At 48.3% G+C, this 23,452-nt stretch overlaps 1 protein-coding gene across 2 annotated transcripts; it reads right to left on the bottom strand.

Moving 5' to 3' along the window:
• Positions 1-3,284: 3,284 nt before the first annotated feature.
• Positions 3,285-18,454, bottom strand: NRIP3 (nuclear receptor interacting protein 3). 2 transcript variants are annotated; one of them, XM_051803917.1, is made up of 7 exons: positions 18,009-18,454; positions 11,363-11,542; positions 10,651-10,733; positions 7,332-7,471; positions 6,872-6,924; positions 6,672-6,769; positions 3,285-5,346 (listed from the first exon to the last, which is right to left on the bottom strand). In XM_051803917.1, the coding sequence occupies exons 1-7, from the start codon at positions 18,180-18,182 to the stop codon at positions 5,334-5,336; spliced, it is 741 nt and encodes a 246-aa protein (XP_051659877.1). In that variant the 5' UTR covers positions 18,183-18,454; the 3' UTR covers positions 3,285-5,333. The 2 variants fall into 2 exon arrangements, with proteins under 2 accessions (XP_051659877.1, XP_051659876.1); XM_051803916.1 differs by having other exon boundaries at positions 3,285-5,349.
• Between the last annotated feature and the right edge of the window lie 4,998 nt (positions 18,455-23,452).

Here is a 23,452-nt window from a genome sequence, read left to right on the forward strand (position 1 = left end):
TGGTCCCTGCAGCTTCAGCCCAGGCCAGCCCAGCCAAGCAAAGCACAAACAGCAGTGAGGCACTGCCAGGTACCACAGCACAGGGCACGGAGCCTGTGCAGGTTGTGCCAACCCCACAGGCAGTGCACCCCCTGGAGGCACCTCGAAGAGTTAGGTGGTGGTTTTCGCACCTACAGTAGCGGTGTGTGCATTCCATTGCAGGGAGGAGACTGTTTCTCCTGGTCTTTGAGAAAGAGAGGTGGGAAGAAGTGAGCAGAAAATCAGTGCTGGCCCTGCCACTGTCCAGGGGGGAGAGGTGGACAGCAGAGATGAGACACATAGGGCTGGAAAGGCACTAAGGGCTCCCCACCTTCTGCAGATACCCCACCTGGGCTGTTTTGCGTTTAGTGAGCACACAGCTTTGCACCACTTCCCCTTGTGTGAGTCAGAAGCTTTTCTGGAGAGTCCAACTGTGTTTCACAGTGGGGGCAGCCACAAGCCCCAGGCATCGATCCCACTGCACTCAAAAAAAGAAAGGGAGAAAGTCCCTGCAGCATCATACCCTCAGCTAGTTCTGCTGCCGTGGCTTCCTGTCGTTCCTAAACTCTTGATATTTTTAGGTTGTTGACTGTCTTCACACCCACTTTGAGAGTGATGAAATCTCATCCTGGGGAAGTGGCGGCAGCACCACTCTAGTAACAAAATCATTAAATCAATTGCCTTTTCAGCAATGCCACCTCTGGTGAAATGTCACCGACACCTACAGTGTCATCTCCAGAGACTGTAGCCTTTCGTCAGCCATGTGGTTGTTAACAGAGGAGGAAAAGGAGGAGACCAGCACATGGTTGAGCTACCCCAGCAGTGCACAGCCCATGAAAAAGGGAGAAAAGAGAAAACTCACCTTAGGAAAAGGAGCAGACTTTCAATTGATAGAAACCTGATACCTCACCTCCATTTTTTTAAGTGAGCAGGTGATAAAGCAATACAGACCTCAACCGATGTTTGCCCCATAAAATAAACACAGCAATACACAGCCCTGAAGCATATGTTTATATCAAAATAAATCATCTATCTGAGACATACAAATCAGATTTGTTTTCACAACATGTTGAGCATCACGTTATCATCAGTAATAGAAAAACCCATAAAAAGGACCTCCCCAGAGAACTATTAGATAACAGACTACCCTGGAGATGACCCAGCAGGTCTCATCTAATCAGCTGCTCCACTGGCAGAGGTGATGAAAAAATGTTGGTGGATCTCAGCAGGACACAAAATGCATGCAAATAATTGCTGTTGGGCTACTCCTGGCAATGGCCTCTGGTTTTCCACTTGGATCAGCAGCAGCTGCTGCTGCAGAGTGGCCAGCCCAGAAGGAGCTGGTCAGCTTCATAGCTGTTTGGACCAATGTGGTGGGAGGTGGTGGGGTCATGGGGAGAGCCCCAGGGTGCTCCTCCTCTGCTACTGCCTGCCCACGTGCCCTTGGGTGCATCACTTGCAATGAAGCACAGACACAAACTGGGAGCCTGACAGCCACTCTCCACCAGATCTCCAGGACTCTAAAATTTTCAGCGAGGGTCGATGTCTTACTCACATGGGCCATCTTAATTGCAAGAGCCCCACCATCAAGGTCTTGCATGTTCCACCAGCTTTTGAAGCTCTGGTGGACCCACCAAGGCTTCTGTTTAATGTCTTCTTCTTTGCAGGCTTTGTCTCTGCTTTACACATGACCAAAATGAAGACAAGGCATTGGAGGAGGCAAAGGTGTTTTGTCCCACCACGTTTTGCTGACCCCATGAGCATAAGGACAGTCCTGGGGAGCCCTTTGGCCAAGGAGCAGCTGGCTCATTTTTCCTGAGGCTACTTGGGAAGGGGGGTTGTGCTTGCCTTCACCTGTGAGAAGTTTGTGTGCAGCATGACAGTGTTAATCAGCTGGGGCATAAATCATTCAACAAACCCCACTGCCACCCCGGGGGCTTCTCGTAACATCCTCTCAAAGCTATCTTTTTGTCTCCCAAGTCCTTCCTATCCCAGATGGTTTCAAGCATTGCTCTTTTCTCTGCCCCCAGCCACCTGCCAAGAGGCAGCAGGTCCCTCAGTTACAAGGCCATGCCTGGACTTCCTGCAAACCCATGTCATGGAGAGGTTGCCAAAGGTGCATAGACACACGCCTGTGCTGCAGATAAAGCAGGATCAAGCACTGAGGGCTTGCTGAGCTGGTCTGTAGCACTCAGCTGCTTTACCATTTACCTCTGTGGCCATGCAAGTTTTTGTGTGGATGCAGAGATCTGATGTTACTTCCCGTAGTCTATAATCCCTATGGACTGAGGTGAGCACCTGTCTCCTGTAGCAGCTAACCTGTCTTACAGAGCATTCTGTTCACAGGAGTCACCTCTGAAAGGCCTCCAGCATCAGAGTTAGTCCTGCTCTGCACAGAATGAATGGAATTTTGCCCATTGATTCTTCATTTGCATGTGCTAGGACTCTGCTCTCTAGCATCAGGAATAGTCTGAGTAAGTCTAGAAACCTGTAGCAGCTCCAGGAAGCACAAGACATTATTTTTGCCTGTACATTTATCCTCCTCATTTTTTCTCCACTTTATTGCTGGAGCCTGGTTTCTTTCCTCACTCAGAGAAAGCCAGCCCAGCACCAAGGAGAGCCAGTTTTACTGGGCTTGGAGTGTTCCTGCTCCACCAAAGGTTTTTGCTGTGAGACTTTGAGTGGGTAGAAGGATAATTTCTCACTGGCAATATAGAGCTCAACTACTGCTGCAGCAGCCTAAAGCCCATCTGGGCAGAGACAGCAAGTCCCTAAATTCACATTCAAACTTTTGGGGAAGACCCTAATCTCAGGCTTCTGCACTTCTGTCTGGTCAAGTGGCTATTGCACACATGCCTTGCCTCACCATGTCTTTTGTTCTGGCCACTTTCTTTTCCTAGTTTTCCAGAGTTTACAAAGGGCCTTCCTATTTGCCTGCACTGGCTGGCATTGCCCCAGCGAGCTACAGCCAAACACAGCATAAACACTCAGCTGTCTCACACCTTCTCTGGGAGGGAGACACATGGCAACAAAAGGCTGAGATTTCGAGGGCTCACATTTAACCCAAATGCCTTGTGCCTTTTATCCTGCCTGATTAGTGCATCTCCACTGCTTCTCTTCTTTGGTCTGATGGAAATTCCCAACAGCATTTCCAAAAACATTTCGGAGCCCTGTCAGACTAAAGAGTGAAATTAACTCCTGTTCTCAACAGAGAATTGCACTGAAAACAAACAAAAACCAGTATATCCAGGGAACAAGCAAATAAATTGTAATATCAGTGTAACTTTATTTAGATTTAATTTGACATTTAGCACAGTAATAAGCACAGAAAGAAAAAAGTACCAAAATACCAAACTCATAGCATATAAAATAACCAAATATATTTCATAGTTAGTGAAATATTTCTACAACACATCAGTAGGACTGACCTGGACAGCCCAACCCTGTAAATACATACATATATATATAGCTGTGTTTTATAAAATATTGTATGTAGAGAAAGCACTGAAACTTATCACCAAAATAGAAAATAGCTCAAAATACAGATAGTTCAGATTTTCTAGACATACCCAATATTGAAAAGAGGTTCAAACTCACTGCAGGAGATAAAGCTCCAACTCAGATGCCCCGGCAGGTGAGTGGGCATGGACTGGCTAAAGATGGCAGGAGCCTGGCTGGTGGGATGGGCTCCAGGTCTGAGCCATGAGGTGACAAGAGTTACTGGTCCTCACCCAGGACCATCAAGACACTTCCTAAGTGGGAATGTCAGCAAAGCTGTCAGTACTTGCAGCTGATGCTCCGCCCGGTGGGATCCCTGGGCACGTGGTGCATCCATGGATGCAGGGAGGACTAGGGGCAGGAGCAGCTTGGATCCTGCAGGAGCCCCCCAGCCTAGCCAAGTCACCCTGCAGCCTGTGCCCGCCAGGGCCAAAGGGCTTTTGCTAAGAAAGAGCTGCTGGAGCAGCACTCTCGCTCCTACGGCACAGAGGGACCAGCTGACAGCAGATGCACAACATCAGAGACATTATTCTGATTTTTAAAGGTGCCTCTTCAGCAGATGACAAAGATTAATTATTAGCTTTTAAAAATCTAGAAAGCTGCTTTTGTGCGAAGCCAGGCCCCCCCCCCAGGCAATGCCATAGGTTTGTTTGTTCTGGTCTGCAAGCAAACGAAGTAGCAACCCTGCTGCTACAGGACAGTAACACCAAATGAAACGCTTGTCTTGGCAAAGACTCCCTCCTCACCCTGAGGGTAATCCAGGTTGGTGTCATACCTAAAATCCCAGGCAATCTGTAGATAGATATAAAAAATATGGCATTTCTGGCAGCAGCACTTAAGTGCAACAGGAGGTGATAACCCACACTAGAGCACAGCCTGGCTGCTGTGGGTGCTTCAGGCTGGGTGCTGGGCAGGCAGAGGCACCAGGCCTGGTGGCAGGGGAGAACCAAGGGCACGTTGGGGCCATCTGGGTCCTGATGTACCATTGAGGCTCTGTATCTGATGCTTTCCAGACAACATGTTTTTGTGCTTGTTTGGTGCTTTTTCGCTCAATACAATGATTAATTTTTTTTTACTACCCCCACAGGAAGACAGCCAAGGCTTGCCTGGAGGATCCCTCCTCAGTGGGTTTTGAGCCCTATGCCAACCCCACAGTGAGCTGGGGGCTGTGGAAGATCACCCTGGGAGCCCTCCCAAACCCTGTTTCTGTGCTTCTGCCACACCACTGCAGAGAACTCTCTAACCCATTAATAATTCTGCAATTGCTCTTTCTCATCAAGCCAGCAGTTGCATCCTTAATTACATGGCAACAATACTATGCTAACAGGATGAGCTATAATTCCTAGGTGGTATTAACATTGTTATTTTGCTCTGAGTAACTTCCTGGTAATGGCCATTTGAATGTGGCAATATCAATTAAGTGAATATAAATGCTTAGTTCCTGGAAAAATCATTAATAAAAATCTCATTTTGATAGCCTCTAATGACAGCTAAATATAATTACTCATACGAGGCCACTATAAAAAGTATTTTTCTCATCAGAAGAAATTCATAAGGTTTTCCCAACTGTTTGTAATAAAGAGGACAGGTTATAGAAAAGTCCAGAAAATAAGCACACATTTGTTTCTCAAAAAACATAGATAAACATGACAATATCTCTAAATTACTGGCTACAAACAGGATTTCATTTAGCTCTACTCAAGCTGTAGCCTAGTATAAATGTTGTCAAAGCAGCGCGCTGCTGTTTCATCTGGAACAGCTGCACAGGATTTCTTTGATGTCAAGCTCTTGTGTGTGGATGGTGTTTCAATTTCTCTTTACGCCTCCAAACTGCTGGAACAGGAGGGAGAAGACACTCAATAAAACAGGCATTTTTCATGAAAAATAAAAAAAAAGGTAGCATAATTTGCCCTTGAATGCAGTACTAAGAAATAATTTATCACTGCAGTGGCGACAGAACTCGACTGCATCTCTCGCATCCCTATTTCAAAGGAGACAGGGAAAATACCCAGTGGTTTTGCATGGTTCCCCCACAGTGCTGTACCTGGCATTCCCTGGGATCACACACTGCCAGCTCTCCTGGCCTTTGGCTGTCCTGGGCATGCAGCAGGTGCACGTGTGCTCTCTTCCTGACTCCCTGCGCTAGTCCGTACATCCCTCAGGCACTCCCCGAGGACCATAAATACAATTAGCTGAGGAAGGTGTGCTCCTTCCCTGCTCCCACCCAGGCTCCTTGAGCTCAGTGGTGTCCAGCACAGCAGGCTGGAGCTGCACGGAGGCTGCAGGACATCCAAAATGACTGTGGCTGGTCGTGACAGGCAGCTAAAGAAGATGCTGACCAGCATCACCTGCCAAAGATGCTTTCTTAAGCAGTGAGGAAACATTTTCTAGGTTGCTCATCACTCAGCAACCACAAGTGCTGCCTGGGAAGGCACATTAAGTGCAAATCCCCCTCTCGGTGCCTGCCGGTTTCTTAAGTCAGAGGCAGGAACCAGTGATACATCTCTTATCCCACAGTGCTCAGAGAGAAGGAGCCTCATGCTGTGCCTGGAAGGACAGGGTTTGCCCTGCCTGCTGCCTGCTTGCCTGCAGATCCAGGCACCACAGCTACACACATTTAGGAGGTATAGCATATATTTATCTTTTTGGGGGGAGATAAGGCTGAAAAAGTCCGGGACACCGGGAACAGCTGGCAGGAGGGCAGCTGGGGCAATGCGGGGAGAAGTGGCAACACCATTATCTCCAGGCAGGATCTCTCTCTCAAACATTGATGTGGGTTTACCAGCCTTGTTCTATAAATATTTTCCAGAAAAAGGTTTGTTTGGGAACAATGTCAAAGCAGAACTCAAGGAGTCTTCCAAGTGACCTCCAAAAAGTACGCTTCCTAAGGCATTTCCCTCTGCGTGTCTTTTCAGACGCTCACTTTGATGTGCAATGTTTACCAGAAAAAAAGCAGCAAAAGCTGACAAAGGCTGCTGAAAAAGCCAGGGACTCCATTTCAAAACTAAATGAGTTGATGAAACAATTTCTGCCAGGGTCAGTGAGCTCTCTGTCTCCTGCAACAATGATCTGGGGGCTTCTGCATGCCCCTACTGGGGGGCACTGAGCCATCAGGCTCAGGGATGCAATGCAGCTCACCTCCCCAGCCAACTTACTGCTCTCCTGCCGCAGCGCTGTCACCACCCACAAACGGGATTTCTTCCCTGTCCGTCTTCCCCAGAACAAGGTGGTGCTTCTCCATGTTTATGACACACTGTAGAGAATAAATGCCTTTAGGTAAGAGGGAAAACCTCAATTCATAGTGATCCCTGCTCCCCCACCAGCATGGGTAAGCACCCCGCTGGAAAACCCCTACCTTCAGAGACTTCAGTGTCTGCAGCCCAAAGGAGAAGGGTTTCTCATTGTCTTCTGAAAAAACATGACTATTCAGATTTATACATTCAAAATGCCCTCCTACGCTTTTTGTCAGTGACTCCATCCTTCCTTCATGGCTGCTCTGCTAAATAAAACCCTGTTTGTAAAGGGACTGAGTGACTCCAGAGGAGAAGATGATCAGAGAAGGGCAGGCAGATGCACCTACAGGGAGATGCAGTGGTTGCTCCACTGGCGTGGCAGAGCAGAAGCCAAGCCTGGTGCCTCCAGCACAGCCCTGCTGGACACATCCTCCCTCCCTCCCGCTGAAGGGCCAAGCAGGGACTTTCTTTATTTTAGTTTTAACGTCTTTCTAAAACTTCATTTTTGCTGCTGGGTAAGAGGGAGTAGAACCCCAGCCCATACCCAGAGGAACACACACACACACACACACACACACTCACCCACGACGAGGGCAGTGCACTCCACGGGAACCGCTCCCACCGTGAGGGCGAGACACTCGACCTGGCCGATGGCTTTCACCTTGTTCTGCAACGAAACCATCTCGTCTTCGGCAGGGAGAGCTTTGAGATGCTCCTTTAACCTGTGCATTGAAAACACTTCTAACATCAAACAGCCACGGTTTGGCTGCTCCAGCAGGGAGCAAACAGTGTTTGGAGGGTACTTACACTGAAGTGCTCTTAGCTCGCTCATGTTACCAAGCTGTTATTGGAAAGCTGCTTCCCTGGCAGGTCGTCTGTGGATCCCTGCAGGCAGCCAGCAGCCCACACTCATAGACCATAGCACAACCCACAATGGCACTCTGGGGCTGCCCCAAGCATGGTTCTGTACTGGATTTTGGGTTTTACCTGAGGAATCTTTTTCCTACATTTCCTCAAGACTTTGGGAAGCTGTTGACATAAAATTGCTCCTAACGCAGTGTGGATGTAAGGAAGGGATAGTCCACTCCAGTTTCCACCAGTGGAGCTGGTCCACACCAACACTGTGTCCCCATGGAATCATAGAAATGTTAATGTTGGAACAGACCTCTAAGGTCATCAAGTCCAGCTGTCTACCCAGCACTGCCAAGCTCACTACTAAACCATGTCCCCAAGTGCCACATCCACACACTTTTTGAACACTTCCGTGGATGGAGATCACACCACTTCCTTGAGCAGCTTGTTCCAAGGCCTGACCATCCTTTCAGTGAAGAAATTTTTCCTAATATCCAAACTAAATCTCCCATGGCACAACTTGAGGCCATTTCCTCTGGTCCTGTCACTTGTTACCAGTAAGAAGAAACCAACTCCCTCCTCACTAAAGCCTCCTTTCAGGTAGTTGTAGAGAGTGATAAGGTGCCCCCTGAGCCTCCTTTGCCCCAAGCTAAACAACATGGCTCACAGCCGGGGCAACACACCCAATACACTTTTGTTAGTTTGTTAGGTGCTGCTGCTGGCTTTGTTCAGAGGAAATGGGGACAGATCAATCACATTCAGCCCAAGGAAAGGAAAAATGGATGTCAGAAATACCTCAGGTACAGTTGTCTCTTCTATCTACACCCTGTGAACCAGTCTGACAATACTGATTAATTATTTAGCTTCAGTTTCTCTTTTAAACTGAACAAGAATCTGATGGAAAGGCAGTTTGAGGCGCTGATGTCTCTCTCAGATAAAAGCCGTATCACTTTTCAGCTATTTGAGGTGCCTTTCTGCTGAGCCGCATTGCAGCAGTGACAGTGTGTGTGTGTATGTGTGTCTGTCTGTCCTGGGGGGACCAGCCCCCTCAGAGGCAGAAGCCCCAGGACAGAGGTGGGCATTGCCCACACCATTTGGCACAGGTACAGGGACTGGGAGAGGTAGCAGGGAGAAGGAGTTGAATCCTCTCTGCTGCTTTTTTGGGGACTGGCTTTTAAAATCAGTGGGAAAATATCAATGAGAAGTTTATGAGATCCTTGGCCTCCTCCTGTACCTACAGGGGATTTCTCACACTGTGGCAACCCGTGAGCTTATTCCACTCTCTCCCAAGGGAGAGACCTTGAGCGGCATCATGACAAGATGCAAAAAGGTTTTTGAAAGAGAAAGGAGGAATTGAGCCTGATCCTCAGACACCTACATGCTGCATTGAGGTGCTGAGTCCCCAGAGACCTGGGCAGCTGAGCCCATCCCCAGAGCTGCAGAGCCCCAGCTGCAGGCAGCAGCACACAGCAAAGCACACAGCAGGGTCTCTTCCTTCCCCTAAATGCAAAATCACCCAGCATGCCTCTTTCCTGCTGCTTTCCAGGGCTGGATTTAAACAAAACTCATGTTTTATCCTTGCCACTGGACTGCTTTGAAGTAGAACGTGCTGGAGCAGTGCCTGTTGTCGCACAGAACCTACCACAGTGACGGCAGAGCGAGCCAGGCATCAAAGCCCTGGTTTTAACCCACTTTGCTAATCTGGCTTTAGCTTCTGTCCCCAAAACCACAGACAGCAAAAGATCTGAAGGCAGCTGCCTGTGAGGTAGCCCTGCCTGCTGTGTGCCCTGGCTGGCAGCTCATTTGGGATGGGTGTCCCTCTGCCTGCACACTCAGTGGGTCTCCGGCACGCACCGGTGTCCCTGGGGTCCCAGCCTGCAGGAACCACAGCTTATTCATCACTGAGGAGTAACACCAGGGAGGGACATGGGCCTTGTTGTAACTGCAGCTGCCTGGCTGATTGCTACAAGAGTGGTCTCGCTCAGATCAGGAGGGAATCCCCAAAACCCGAGAGCAGAAAACAGGGTATAACCTGTTTCTTCAGCAGTCTTTGAAGGGCAGCTCTGCTGCAGCAGACCAGTGCTGCAAGAACTACACTGGCCACACATAAGTAACACAGGGAGCAGATGAACTGTCACAGAGCATCACTGTGAGACTTAGAGGAGTAGAGCAGCCAGTACAGCATCTTGTTGTACTGAGAACCCCTCCAAATGCACTGTGACCATCTCTAAGCTTGGCTGAGCTGCTCCACAGATTGTGACAAGGTTGTAGGAAGTACAGCCACCTTCCAGCCACTAAAAAGCAAATAAGTAATTAACGTTGGCACCACTCATTCAGGGCCATGCAGTGGTGCTCAGGGAGCAGGTACAATTGTTTTTTGCATAATTGCTGCAAGTTAGCTACAAAAAGCAATGACTCCATGGCAATAAAGTGCCAAAATCAGCTTGATACCCTGTGAGCTGATGCCTGATTCTGCTCCTCAGAGATCAGAGAGAGTTTTGTTGCAAATGGTTGGCAGTCACCTCCCTAGCACTCCATAAATATATTTCATTTGCTTTTAACCCCAAAAAATTTGTTGTTGGGATCAGCATCAGACACCAAATTCCAAACACGTTCATCCACACAGCTCCTTTACACCGGGTACTGGGGCCAGCAGTGCTGCAGCCACCAGTGGGAGCATGGGCAGCAGCCAGGTCCCTGCCTTGACACAGGGACCTGCAAAGCTGCAGCCCCACACCCGCCCCAGGGACTCAGAAGGCTGAGGGAGGTTCAGCTATTTTGTGAGGCACTGAATGACAAACAGGCTGAAAGAAACAAACTGAAAAAACACAGATGCATCCAACCCTCTGAAGGGATTCCCTCCCTGCCATTTAAGACTGGGCTAGAATTTGGTTGTAACAGGAGGCTCAGGGGCTTGCCCAGGCACAGCCCAAAGCACTCTCTTCCAGAACAGTCATCACTGGGGTGAGCAAAGCCTCAGCCCCAGGAGCATTCCCTGTGCTGCCAGGTGCCATGTTCCCACAACACAGAAATCCAGCTGGATACTTACCCTAACCTGTCCAGGCAGGCAGATGACATGAGGTTGTGTTGTGAGCCAGTGTCCACCACAGCCTTCAGCTCCTGCCCTGCACACTGCAATAGCAAGAAGAGATGGGAGATGATGTGTGGAGTGCAGGATGAGTGCAGGGTGTCCAAGGTCTCCATTCTGCACACACCAGTCCCCATCAAATCTCCTCATGCCAGCCCATCCCTTCTGCACTGCACACTTAGATGTGTGCTGGGTCCTGAGCTCTCCTGGGGCCTTTTACCCCTGCAGAGAGCAGAAAGAGCAGCCCCAGGAAGGGGGAGATATTGCAGAGTGGGAAATACAAAAAAGCATGGGGATAAGAAGGAGAAATGTGAAATTACCCTTGGGTAAGAAAAAAGGGATGGCACTTGAGGAAAACAAATAGGCTATGAACACAGGGATTTGCCATGGATAATTATGCCTCAGTATTTCAGCATGCTGTCCCATCCTAGCTACCCTCTCCACCCTGATGTGTGAGGGAAGACATTCATCAGACCAGTTTGTTCTGTGATATCAGGTGGCTGTCTCTGCCACAACAGCCCAGAGCTGCAGAGATAATGCATCCCCACAGCTGTGACAGTCCCGAGGGAGCACAACCTTAACCAGGAAACATGGAGAACAAGAGCACAGCTTGAGGGTGTCAGAAATAAAAGTTGTGGGAAAAACCCCCAAAAGACTGGGGATGGACTATTACCTGGCAGCTCACTATTATGAGCTCTTCATCCTCCGTTTTTTCTGAGCTTCCCAGTTTGGTTTGATTCAGCTTGTTGGTCTGTGGTGGGATATCACCCTTCGGAGACCAGCAGCCTCGGCTGCTTCGTAACTTTGATAAGTTTGTCTCCATCAGGCGTTTCTGCAGGATATTATGTGGTTGCTTTAAGAGAGAACACACACAGAAGAGCAGGGTGAAGTCAGAGGAAAGCCACAGTGACCTGCGTCACCAGCCTGCCTGTGGTGCCCACGGGCCAGCACTGCTCTCACAGGAGGGATGCCCTAAAGTGTCACTTTCCCTGATTCCTAGACTACAAGTACTCTTCCTAGACATCTCTAGCTTACCTGGCTTGGACTAAAGAGAACTGTTTTTTATTGTGCAGGGAATAATACTTCCAAAATATTAACCAGAATTTGGAGGGATGCCTTTTTTTCCAAACTCAAGTTCAAGATTTGATTGCATATAGGAATCAAAACAAGTCCAGCTTTTTCAAGTTAGTGTTTCAGCCATAATTGCCTCCATCTCTTGATAAGGATGTTGGGAATTCTGTAGTGATGTGAAAAATGAAGATGTAACAAATTACCTTTCCAATTAAATTCACCAGCTAATTATGAAGAAGATCTATGACCTGGTCTAAAATTGCCCTATGTATTTCTTTGCTACGTTTTAGCTGCTAAGGGTAAGTGGGACCAATCCTGAGGGGCATGCCAGCAGAGAACAGTGAGAGGAAGAGAAGGGGTAAGCTAGTCTGAGGTAGGTAGCTAGGCAGGTATTCTCCCAGGAACACCCAGCTTCATGCAGCAGCTTCTTGCTTTCTCTGTCATTTCCATTTGCTCTGCAAGAAGCATGCTGCCTCTCAAAATCTCCTCCGACCGCTTTCCCAAAAGCCTTTTTATGTTTAATGTTTGCCACAGATGGATGCACATACTCTGCTGGAGGTGAAATTACTCTGCTTGATTATCTGCTCATTTCTCTGCCCGGCTAATCTGCCCTCCCCATTACTCCTTTCCTTTGGATTTTAATTTGTCCACAGTGAGACATTCTTAATGGCTTATTCCTGAATTTTTGCATTCAAATTAAATATGCCTGTGTGTCTGCAGAGACATCTGAACAAGCAAACCTCCTCATCCCAGGAGAATTTCAGATTCAGGATAACTTTGAAAACCTGGGGCCATGGCTCCCTTAGCTGGCCAGCGCACACCCTTGTGCACAGCATCTTGTCTGTGCAGCATGTTAAATAACAGCACTTAGACAAGTCTAATGCAACCTGGCATCATCCTAAAATAACTGCAGCCATGTTAGCGCTTCAGATCCTGCTCTAGGCACAACATGGGTGGTTACACTGGACCTGACTGATGAGGTTGGGCAGATACATCCAGCATCAGTGGTCACCGGGACATGTCATCTCCTTTTGCCCCCAGTTTTTGCTGTCCTTATTTCTGCGTGCAACCTGTGACTTGAAATTAAACTCCATGACCATTTTAGGCTGCAGGTGCTGTGTCTGACCACCACAACAGAGAGCATGTCCTGTGTGCAGGCAATAACACAGCCACTGTCATGGTGGGGAGGAATCAGACCTGACATTGTGCTGCCTCCTTCATGCTCTGCTCCAGTGGCCACCAGCCTTCCCAGTGAGACCGAACAGCAGGAACCAGTGATGCTTAACTAGATTAAAGGCAGGCAGACTGGCTGGACTATCCCTGTGTGCAGGGGCAAGCAAATCAGTTTGGAAGCGAGGACTCCCTTATATGAGGCAGAAGTCGAGATGCACAGTCAGCACTGTGATCACCTCCAATGCTCCGCATCCGAGCGAAAATGCAAGCCAAGGCTTGCTGACAGTGGATGGGATGTCCTTCTTACCCTTTGTGTATGCCTGCAGCTCAGGAATACATTTGGAGGATTAATTCTTCACATCATTAAAAAAAAAAAAAAAAGTGAAAAAAGAGGGGATATTGGACTGTAAAAGTAGATGGGTGAAGTTCATCCAGCTTTGACCCAGCTGGCCAAAAGACAGCTTGTCATACAGTGGCCAATTCCTCGTGCTCAGCCCCATTCAGCCAGGACCAAGAGAAATTTCTGAATGGCATCATCCAGGACAGTCTGGTTACTCTTCTGATCTGTCTGGCCTCAATCACCAGCACACTCCTCATTGCTCCCTTAACTGTCATCTACCCTTGAACTAAACCTAATTTTTTTTAACTACAAGTTCTCCTATGGATTGCTAACTAGTAACATACATGGGTTTTCTGAGACCCTGGTTTTATGAATCCTATGTGGGATCCATTACCAAAGGGAAAAAGTTCATTACTTAGTGAAGATGAGTTACCATCACAAACAGGATTGTCTTTTGCTGACACTTGCTCTTCTGAAAATCACAGCAAATTCTGCCTGTGGGGGGACAAATGCTCCTTACATTGTGCTCCAGTACAGAAATAATCTAGCAAGAGGGGGCTGAAAACGCTCCCTACAGCACCATCCTGTCTCAGGCTATTAATTAGTTTGCTTTAACTTGTGTTTCCCTCGACTCTTGTGCAACAGAGTGAGGGATGTTAGTCATGGAAATGACTCAAGTGATGGACACGTACTTGGTAAACAGATAACGTGTCAGGGAACATTTGCAAATGCACATTTTGCTGGCAAACTGCAAGTGGACCATGTTTGGGAGGGAGAGGAGAAAAACCTCCCTGTGACAGCAGTGGAGAAGGCAGCTGTGTTCTCCCTCCAGTGAGGGCCAGCCACAGAACCAGGAACAGTATTTGAAGTAACTCAGACTATCTGGTACTGTATTCGCGTGCTTTGCACAAACCTGGTGAATGTTTTATAAAATGTTACATTTCATTGTGTCAGTGCAAAAATATTTCCTAGTATCATTCAGCACCACATAAATACAAACCAGGATTTTTTTCTTATCTCCCTTTCCAACTCAGACTTTGCAAAAACCTGTAATCCCCTAAAAATGTCAAAGTAGAAACCCAAAGAAGCAAGTGGAGACACAGCTTTTGCTTAACCTATTTACCACTGTCTGTCAAAAATACAAATAATTCTGCCCAGTTTTGTTTCTCTCTGATGTATAAGCAAGTGCATTGCTGCAGCTTGCAATCTCTATCTCTCTCTCTCTGGCAGTTTTCCCACTATTTTGGCTTCTAGATCTGGGGATAACAAGACCCATCAACAACAGTTTCACTAGGTGCAGATGAAAGTCAGGGAACATGCTGGCTCTTCCCCACCCCAAACCCATCTCAAGGGGTTTGCCTTCTCTTCTGTACCTAAACAGTAGGGGGGAAAAAAAGGGGGGTTAATGCACCAATGGAGCTAAGCCCAAGAAATAACCAATTTCTCTCTCTCCTTCCCATCCTTCATCCAAATACGTCTTCTACCAGCATCCTGTGCTCGTGTGCTGTCAGTCCCACTCACAGGGGGATAAGAGATGGGATAATAGCTGCCCCCTGCACCCCTGGGTGCCCAGACAGCAGCCAGGTCTCTGAGCAAGACAGTGCATGTATCATCAAAGATTTTTGCATTTCAACCAAGACACAGCAAATCCAGGGACGTGGGAAAAGTGGGGACAACTGAATGCACAGCAATTAACAGCAGTGTTGCAACCACCTACAGAGGCCAGTGCCATGGGGACACCCAGAGTTGTCCTGATGGTGCCCAGGGGAGGCTCTGAGGGCATGCTGGAAGGGGGAAATGCTTTTTGTTGTTGTCATTGCTATTTATAACTTTGTTTCCCAGCTTGTGACGAGATGCGGGACTGTTTCAACTAACGCCCCTTCAAACTGGTTCGGCAGCTCTCGAGGTGAAGGAGAAGTGTCAGAGCACCAGGAGGAGCTGCCAACAGCCAGCACACCCTGTCCAAGTTGGGAAGGGGGTCACGGTTACCATGTCAGGAAGCCCACATCCCAGCTAAGGACCATATCGTGCCAGTTTTCTGGGCTTCAGGGAAGAGGCTAATAGGCACCAAAACAAAACTATTTCTACTCTGTATATCCAGCCCTACATTTGCCAAATTCAATGTAGGCTATGCTATGCTGTAGTTTGGTCTTACACTAGGCAGAGTGAAGTATGTAAAGGGAGGAAGGAGCTAGAATTCGATCTGAGCCAGAGTAATACACTGACAATTATCATAAGCTTAACACAGATCATTACAAGTATTTATCAAACCTGCCTGTACATGGTATCACCAGGAGAGATGCTTCAGGAGCTGAGTAAAACTGGGAGATGCCAGTGCACCCACCCTGGTGACCTGCTGCTCCTTTGCTGTGCACAGTACCCCCTGCTCTATGGCCAAAAGGAAGGGGATTTCTCCCCAAAATCAGAGTGTTTGCTGCCAGCTCCCACCCTGACAGACAGGATCTGTTTTCACCACCTGTCCCCGTCTCTGGGGAGCTGTTACCTCCTCTCTTCTCCAGGGCTGCTGGAAAACCCCATGGGAAACCCTGCATTAATAACGCCGGTCACGTCAGAAGCCCCTCTGCCCACGTCACCACAGTTGTCACGCAGCCTCAGGCATGAGAACGTGCTGCTTTGTGAGGAGGTGTGCAGTTATTCACAAGAAAGGCGTGCAAATGCCTTAGGCAAAGACCTCTGATGCCCTGAGCCTCCTGATCACGCAGCTCAGCCCCTCTGGATGCAGACCTCTCAATTTGGGGCCATGTCAAGGTAGGGGCCCAATTTTAGAGGTGCTTCTCCAGTCTCAGAGATAACAATTTCCTGCTCCTCCCAGCGACAACTCTTGTGACATCCAGGCAGCTGTTATAGCTGGAGATACACAGTGGGTCCACCCTAGATGTGTGTGGTGTGAGCATGGCGGTGCCCACAGCGTCACTTCGCTGTGACATGACCTGCTGCAACATCCCTGAAATTCATGGTGTCTTCTCCGGTGCTGTGGGAAGGGGCCTGGGCATCTACCAGTGCTGTCACTTTGGGGACTCCCCACACGGCCCATGGGGGTCCCTGTGGCCAAGGGAGCCCTGCCCACATGTGCACACTGTCCCATTAGCCCCTGCTGTGGCCTGGGGACAAGGGGGTTTTTGTGGTGGGGTGGCCCATACCAGCTCAGTTCCCACCCCATCCCGAGCCAGAGACCCACCACAGCCAGGGTAGCCAGGATGGGCAGTGCCATGCCGCACCTTCGTTCTTCCTTGGAGCTGTGGACCTCCCCAAGGCTTTGCAATATCCCTGGAGAGAGCCCCCCACGTGGACCCTTCTTGCAGGAGCTGTGGGTGCAGCAGGGGTGATGCTGCAGCCATGGCTCAGCCAGTGTGAGCACAGGAGCAGGAAGCAAACCTCGGATGACGTTTCTGTAACCAAGGTGGTGGTAAGGAGCCCCATGCTCTGCCCCTGGTGCTGGGACAAAACCTGGTCCTGGCTGCTGTGGGGCCAAGGACTTCAGTGCTCAGTGCCCCTGGCTCCTGTTACCTGTTGCTTCTTTTCTGGGCAGAGCAGAAAACCTGTCACCAGGCACTCAACCCAGCACACTGGGGGTCACTGAGCCACCACATGTTATTTAGACTTTGAAGGTAATAGTAATAACAACACCATCACGCTCTGAAAGGTGCTTTGTAGCTCTCCGTGGGAGAGTTGCAATTCAGTGGTGACCAGGAAAGCTCCTTCTGAGCCTTTCTCTGGGCAGGACCCTCACTTCCTACAACTGCAAAACATTTGGGATGTCAAAAAAATCACCTCCATGCGCACTGCAGAGAACAGCCAACTCATTCCACTTGTCTCAGGCAGGCAGAGCCAAGCCTAACCCAGCTGAGCAGGAAGGCTGTGACAGAACAAAACTACGCCACTAAAAATAAAAAGATGCACTTTTTTCCCCCATAAAATCCATATCAAGCACTGAAAAAAAGCAAAAAATATTGTTTTACAGGGTGCAACAATTTTGCAACCATTGACCAAAAAAAAAGTAAAGGAGCTTTAGGATATATTTTCTAGATTTTGTTCCTTATGTCAGAACTTTTGATGTAACATTTAAGTATCCTTCCCATTAGAGAAAGTTCAAACATTTGCATACATAAGTATTTAGAAACGCTCTCCAGCCCCTGTACATGATGAGTAATGTCATATGTCAAGTACAGGATCACATGGATTACTGTAGATGTAAATATTTTAAACCCAAAATTATGTATCTTTATTTTATTAAAAAATCCATATATGCATGTCTTTATCAAAGCATGATCATGACAGTTTTATATTTTGAAATAATAGTGACTGGACTTTACTGAATGTTTATGATTACGTGTTGTGCCTACATACACATCACAGGCAAACACATGTGTTTGCATGCATGTATTATATGAAGCCATTTTGGCTTACTCTGATTCAGAGAAGATTTTTGTACTGCAAATGATATCACATTTTCATGCCAAAGTGAAAAAATTAAAAGCTTTTAGATCTGAGTGCCAGGTGTCTGGAAGCACCTACTAGAAGAAGGCAACTCTGGTTATAGCTAACATCATATTTGTACTCCCTTCCTTTCACATATAAAAGTCTCATTTTTTAAAATGAGTTTCCACAAGCAGCCAACTTCTCCTCCCAACAGAAAAATGGCACGAAGACAAAATAAAGACACTGCCCTACCAGCTTCTTAAGTCTCCTTCCAGTAAACACAACAAAGCCTTACAGTATCTTTCGAAGTCCCCAGCTTCTTCAGCCCATCCAGAGGGAGGAGATCTGCAGAATCCTTGTGAATAAACTGAACCGCCTGCTTCATCCTCCTCTGCTGGCGGAGAGACGCCGCTTCCCTTATCTCCACTTCTTTTCTGCTCGGCTCTGTCAGGATACCCGAATAAAACATCTTTGCGCCCGCGTATGGCTCGCTCCCTGAAGATGCGCCGCTCGCAGAGATGGAGCCGGGGAGATGCTTTATCGGCCGCTCTTTATATCCGGAGCCTGGTGACGTTTGGAGACCGGCAGGTGCTCGGGCCGGCGCCGAGGGAAGGAGGGGTTGGGCACATCGCAGTACGCTGCACAAACAACGCCGGGGGAGATCAGGCTCGGTCTAAGGGAATAAATCGGCGCCGTTCCTCCCCGCTGCCTCTCCGGAAAGCACGATGAGGCACAGGCGTTCGACGGCTCTCAAAAGTCCTCCAGCAGCCTCCTGGACAGAAAGGAGCACCGGCATGGGGCTTTGAGAGCTGCAAACAGCCCCAGGAGCCAGCACACCTCCCAGGCAGCCCCTGCAGGCGCGGCTGCTGTGGCTGTGTTAGGGAGTCTGCAGTGTCAGACAGGTGACGGCTGCCCAGCACCCATGAGGTCCTGGGTGCCGCTGCCCCCCAGGGCTGGGGGGATGCAGCCCCACAGAGACTGGGCAACTGGCCATGCTGAGCTTTGCTGCCTTACCCCTGGGGCTGGAAGGGTCAGGGCAGGCTCTGGATGCCTCTGGCCTCACCAGAGCGTTGCTGGCACTGATCTGCATCATCACTGTCTACTCAAGTCCCCAGGCAGACTGTCGCAAAAATTGTCCCAGCCAAATTGGAGAGCCTTAAATGTGGTTTTTCACAGGATTTCTACACCCATCAAATATTCAGGTGCAGCATAATTTGACTAATCATTAGCATTCACACTACTGATCACGAATCAGCTTTGCAAAGCAGCTAGTTTTGCAGCTTTCTTACTGCTTGTCTAATGATCCAGATGTCGCTGGAGTCAGTCTTGCTCTAGTTACTTTCTTGGATCAAAGACATGTTAGAGGATGATGATGCTGGCATTGCCACGGCTGTCCAGGGGTATCATTATCCTTCATGGGCAACTCTAGGCTTCCAAGAAGCAAAGTCCTTATTTCTAGGACCAGACTGTCCTTTAACTTTTTTTACTTAAAGCAATAACTTGAACAATACTGCAGTCTCCAGTAAAATTCTACTACCTCTTTACATTACAGCATGCAACGTGAACTGATACACATTAACAACTAAATACACTTTCATACTATAAAGACTGATTGATATAATAGTGAAAGAAGGAATATTTCTTAACAGCACACGTGGATTTCTTCCACTACAACAGTGAGTGAAGGCAGCAGGTGCTCACCTGGACTTTCTACCTTCCAAGCAATTTGTTGCAGGGAACAGGTGCAGAAAAAATGCAGCTCTGCCTCAGATAGACAGTACAGATCTGGAAACAATCCACGTGGGTTTATCTCTTGTTAAACTAAGAGAAAACTTTGATGCACTAGGTAAAGCACAAGAAAAGCAGAGCTTAGCCCAGGATTTATGCCAAGCTTGACTTCCAAGGCTCTTGTACCTTTGTGAGGAACTGGGGCATTTACCCTATTTTGCTCTTCCCCACCAGGAGAGCCTGGACTCACACTGTCCATCATCAAGACACCACCAGTCTTTGGCCAACTTCAGGGAACCACTCCTGTCACTGACAGGAAAGGGAGAGGGGAGGCCAGGGAAAAATGTTTTGGAAGGAGACCCAAAGTAACACAGAACACAGAGAGGGAAAACAGGGATTCCCTTGAAAGCAGCCAGGGAAAGACATTCCCTTTGCAGCAACTGAGACATGTGGAAAACTAAATGAATGAAAGCAATGAGAACAGTAAGAAGGCAGAGTTGCTTTAAACCACAGCACCAGTTTCTCCTTCCTCCCTTCCCTGCGAGCTGCTGCCAAGCCCTGAGTAGGGAGGGGGCCAGGCAGGATCCAGCCTCAGCAGCCAGGAGCTGCAGCTGGCCCTGCTCATCTTCACCCAGCCCCAACAGCACAGACCAACCACCTATTGCTTTAGCTCAGCGCATTTCAAGTGTAAATCTTATGAGATATGAACACACATGAACACAGTGGTCCCTTTGCAGGAGGATCTCTGACAGCAGTGCCCACACCACTGGCACACCAAAGTTCGCACTCCTGGCATGGGGAGTGGGGCTGTCACTGAGCAGGGCTGATGCCAGCTGCTGTGGTGATGCCAAAACAGCAACACTCTGTGGGTAAACTTATACATCTGAGCTCTGCAGCCATGGACAGGCTGTGTATGTCTGGCCCTTCCTCACATGACCTGGAAGAGAGGGGGAAAAAATCAGATGAGGATGCAGAATGCCATAAAACCTGAGCCCTTTATTTGACAGCCTCACATAAAGACCATTACGCATGAGCCAGGCCAAGCTCAGTGAAGATGTCAGCATGCAGAAGGATAACAGGGCTGACATCTGAAGAGATAATTTTTATTCCCCACGCTGACTCAGCCTCATTACCTGACAGGACCATTGTTCCGCTATGGGCACACATAGCCAGGAGGATAAAAGCACCTTATTTTTCACCTTGGGAGCTATCTGGCACTCTTCCAGCTGATTAAATAAAGATATATGACTACATCCACATTCTCCTGAAGGCAAGGAGGCACAGAAGGAAGCAGAAGGGTTGCTACTGAAACCAGGAGGCAATTTTTAATATAAAAGCTCCATGGAGTAGCAGCACTCTACCTGAGGTACTAGCAAATGCCCAGTCAGCTCTGGCTTATGGCAAAAAGAGTAAAGCTTCAAGCACAAGTGGAGCATGAAAAGCTCCCTCACACAGCAGCTCCGAGGCTGCAGCCTGCATTTCCATTCAGCACACAAGCATTTTGTCTGAGCCCTGCAATTTCACTTCTGCTCTATGGGATAAATGCACCCTGTGACAACAGATCAGAAGAAAATCTGCTCAGTGCTCAAGAGTGACAAATGAGATAAAGGCCTAATTCCCCTCTTGATTTTTAATCCTGTGCAAGAGGAAAGTAGAAGCAGCAGTAAGTTATCTGCCCAAATTATGCAGGATTCACACTGAAAGAGGGGGTCAGTTTAGAGAGCTCAAACCCAGTGGTTTACTTCCAAATTGGTCATTTGTTTGCAACAGATTAGCCAGTACCATTTCTCTCCCTCCCCATATGACGTGTCTAAATAGGGGCACATTTCAGAAAAATTGCCATCCACTCACTGGAAACAGGCCTGTGCATGATGACTGTCCCTCACTTAAGAAAAGCTTCAAGGAACAAAACCACTTTTCTTGCTCTTTCCTGCCTTCAGAGCAGCATGGAGCATCCCTCTGCAACTCCAAACGAGGCCAGCGTCAAAAGAAGCTTCACAGTGATGCGATGGAGCCTGGGATTTGGCCCTGCCCTCCAGGACAGGCTGGCTCTGCTGGAAAGCTGAGATGCTGGTTGCTGCCAGCACGGATGGGTGGCACACATTGCTGGAGACTGGAGGCAGGTGGCCCTGCAGGTACCAGCAGAGCTGCAGGTTTGAAGTGAACTCTGTCCTGTGCCCAGGGCATCTGTCGGCCCAGGAAAGCTGAGGACAGAGGTGCTTTTGTCCTCAGTTTTGAAACCCATTGCAAAGAGCAAACAAGGTGAAATGGTGCTTTCCCCGGACTTTCCGACACATCCTTTGCCATCACAGCTGAGGACAGGGAAGGCAGCATCAAAGGGCAGCACAAGCACCCTTGGAGAGAGTGTAGAGGATGCACAACTTTGATGAGCTTATCGGCTGCCCTACCTGGCAGACACAGTGACACCAGTCCTGCCTGGAAACGCAATTTGCTTCACATGTGATGGAGGCTGAGCTAAACCCCAGCTATGTTATACCCCCATTTACAGCCTGTTTATGCTGGCTCAGAACCCAGTCACACTTGCAGCTTAATCAGCACGAGGAAAGAAGAGCTGTGGAGTTTCGTTCACACCCCCATTTCATCTCTCCTCTCGGTGAAGAGGAAAGCAGCGGCAGGCAACACAGGAAGGGGGTCAGTCCCTTTTTTTTCTTTTCCTTGATTTCTCATCTTTCCCTAAAAAGAAGGGATTTGTTAGTGGTTGCCATGCCCTGAAGAAATGCAGAGATGCCCCAGAAAACTCAGAAGAAAGGACAGAGGGGTATAATTTAACAGAAACAGAAGCAGCGGCAGCAAGCAGTAGGTCCAAAAGGAATAATTTACCCCAGCAGAAAGAGAAAACTTTAGAGAAGCAGATTGCAGAGAAAATACTGAAGAGCTCCAGAAAATGAGACCACAATATTTGATGTAGAAAAAGAAGTTATTCTGTCCATCAGTGAATCAGTAAGGGTCAGATCTATTATATTCAGGCATATAACTGAAATAATTTGGAGACTACAAACCAGTCCTTTTCTAAAAAGGTTGGCTGCAAAAAAATCCAGAAGGATTCTTAATCATCATTTGTAGCAAGACAAAGACTACAGATAGAGCTGGAGAAATCCTCTAACATACAAAGGTAGAATCAGTTTGAGATTCCTGAGAGATGTGGCCCATTTCATACAGTAACTCCACGCTCACTTTCTGTATTTCCAGTGCTGACCAAGGGAAAGGATCTCCTGGGCTGGGATATGGGCCCCATCACAAGCATGAGCACCTCATGGACACAACTTTTCCCAGGGCAGCCTCCCTACTTATCCTTGGTGCAGCTCCAACCTCCTTTCCCCTGTTTCCCATGTTCTGTGTGGTGCCTGAGCTGGTGGCAGCAGGCATAGAGCAGGGGCACAGATGACACTGCTTTCAGGAACCAGATACTGTACAGCTTCTCCCAGGAGAATAAACTGCATTTATCTGTCTAGTTCTCTTCATATACAGAAGCAGGAGCTGGATGATAGTTTCAGGAACACAAAAGCTGCACATGTCAAACCAGGAGATTAAAATAGCTAGTCTTGCAAGAGCTCCCTTACCTTTATTTTTCCTGTTTTAAAGAGGCTGAAATGTGCTTCTAAAAAACATTGAAATCATAGGAAGAGTTGGTCAGGAAAACAAATGATGCATTTTCTAGTGCCTTCTACCATGTACCTCAGTGACAACTAACTTCTGTCTAGGAGCTGTTTGTGCCGGATGGAGGTCCTGCCTCTGGAGTTTTCAACCAGCACACTGGTGACCATGCTGCACTGGGAAAACTGGCTGAGCCCCTTTCAGGACCCACATGAGCCAGGGAAGAAGCTTTGGGTTCCATGTGCCAACAGAGAGGCAGATGAGGGATTTGGGACAGGGTGCCAAGGGGAAAGGGAGAAGCTGGCAGGTGACTTGCCAAACACTGGGGAAGGGATAAGAGAACAATAGGCACAGGGGCTAGCATGGCAGACAGAAAGCCTGCCCCCCCAGCTTCCA

Source organism: Manacus candei, unplaced genomic scaffold (assembly GCF_025592945.1).
Source record: "Manacus candei isolate 608988 ecotype Guabito, Panama unplaced genomic scaffold, ASM2559294v1 h1tg000060l, whole genome shotgun sequence".
Classification (NCBI taxonomy): domain Eukaryota; kingdom Metazoa; phylum Chordata; class Aves; order Passeriformes; family Pipridae; genus Manacus; species Manacus candei.

Coding starts and splice junctions, on each gene's coding strand:
- NRIP3 (XM_051803916.1), bottom strand. CDS start 18,182: ATGTTTTATTCGGGTATCCTGACAGAGCCGAGCAGAAAAGAAGTGGAG. Junction 10,734..11,362: donor TCATAATAGTGAGCTGCCAG/GTAATAGTCCAT, acceptor TTGCTATTGCAG/TGTGCAGGGCAGGAGCTGAA. Junction 7,472..10,650: donor GCCTGCCTGGACAGGTTAGG/GTAAGTATCCAG, acceptor TTCAATGCACAG/GTTAAAGGAGCATCTCAAAG.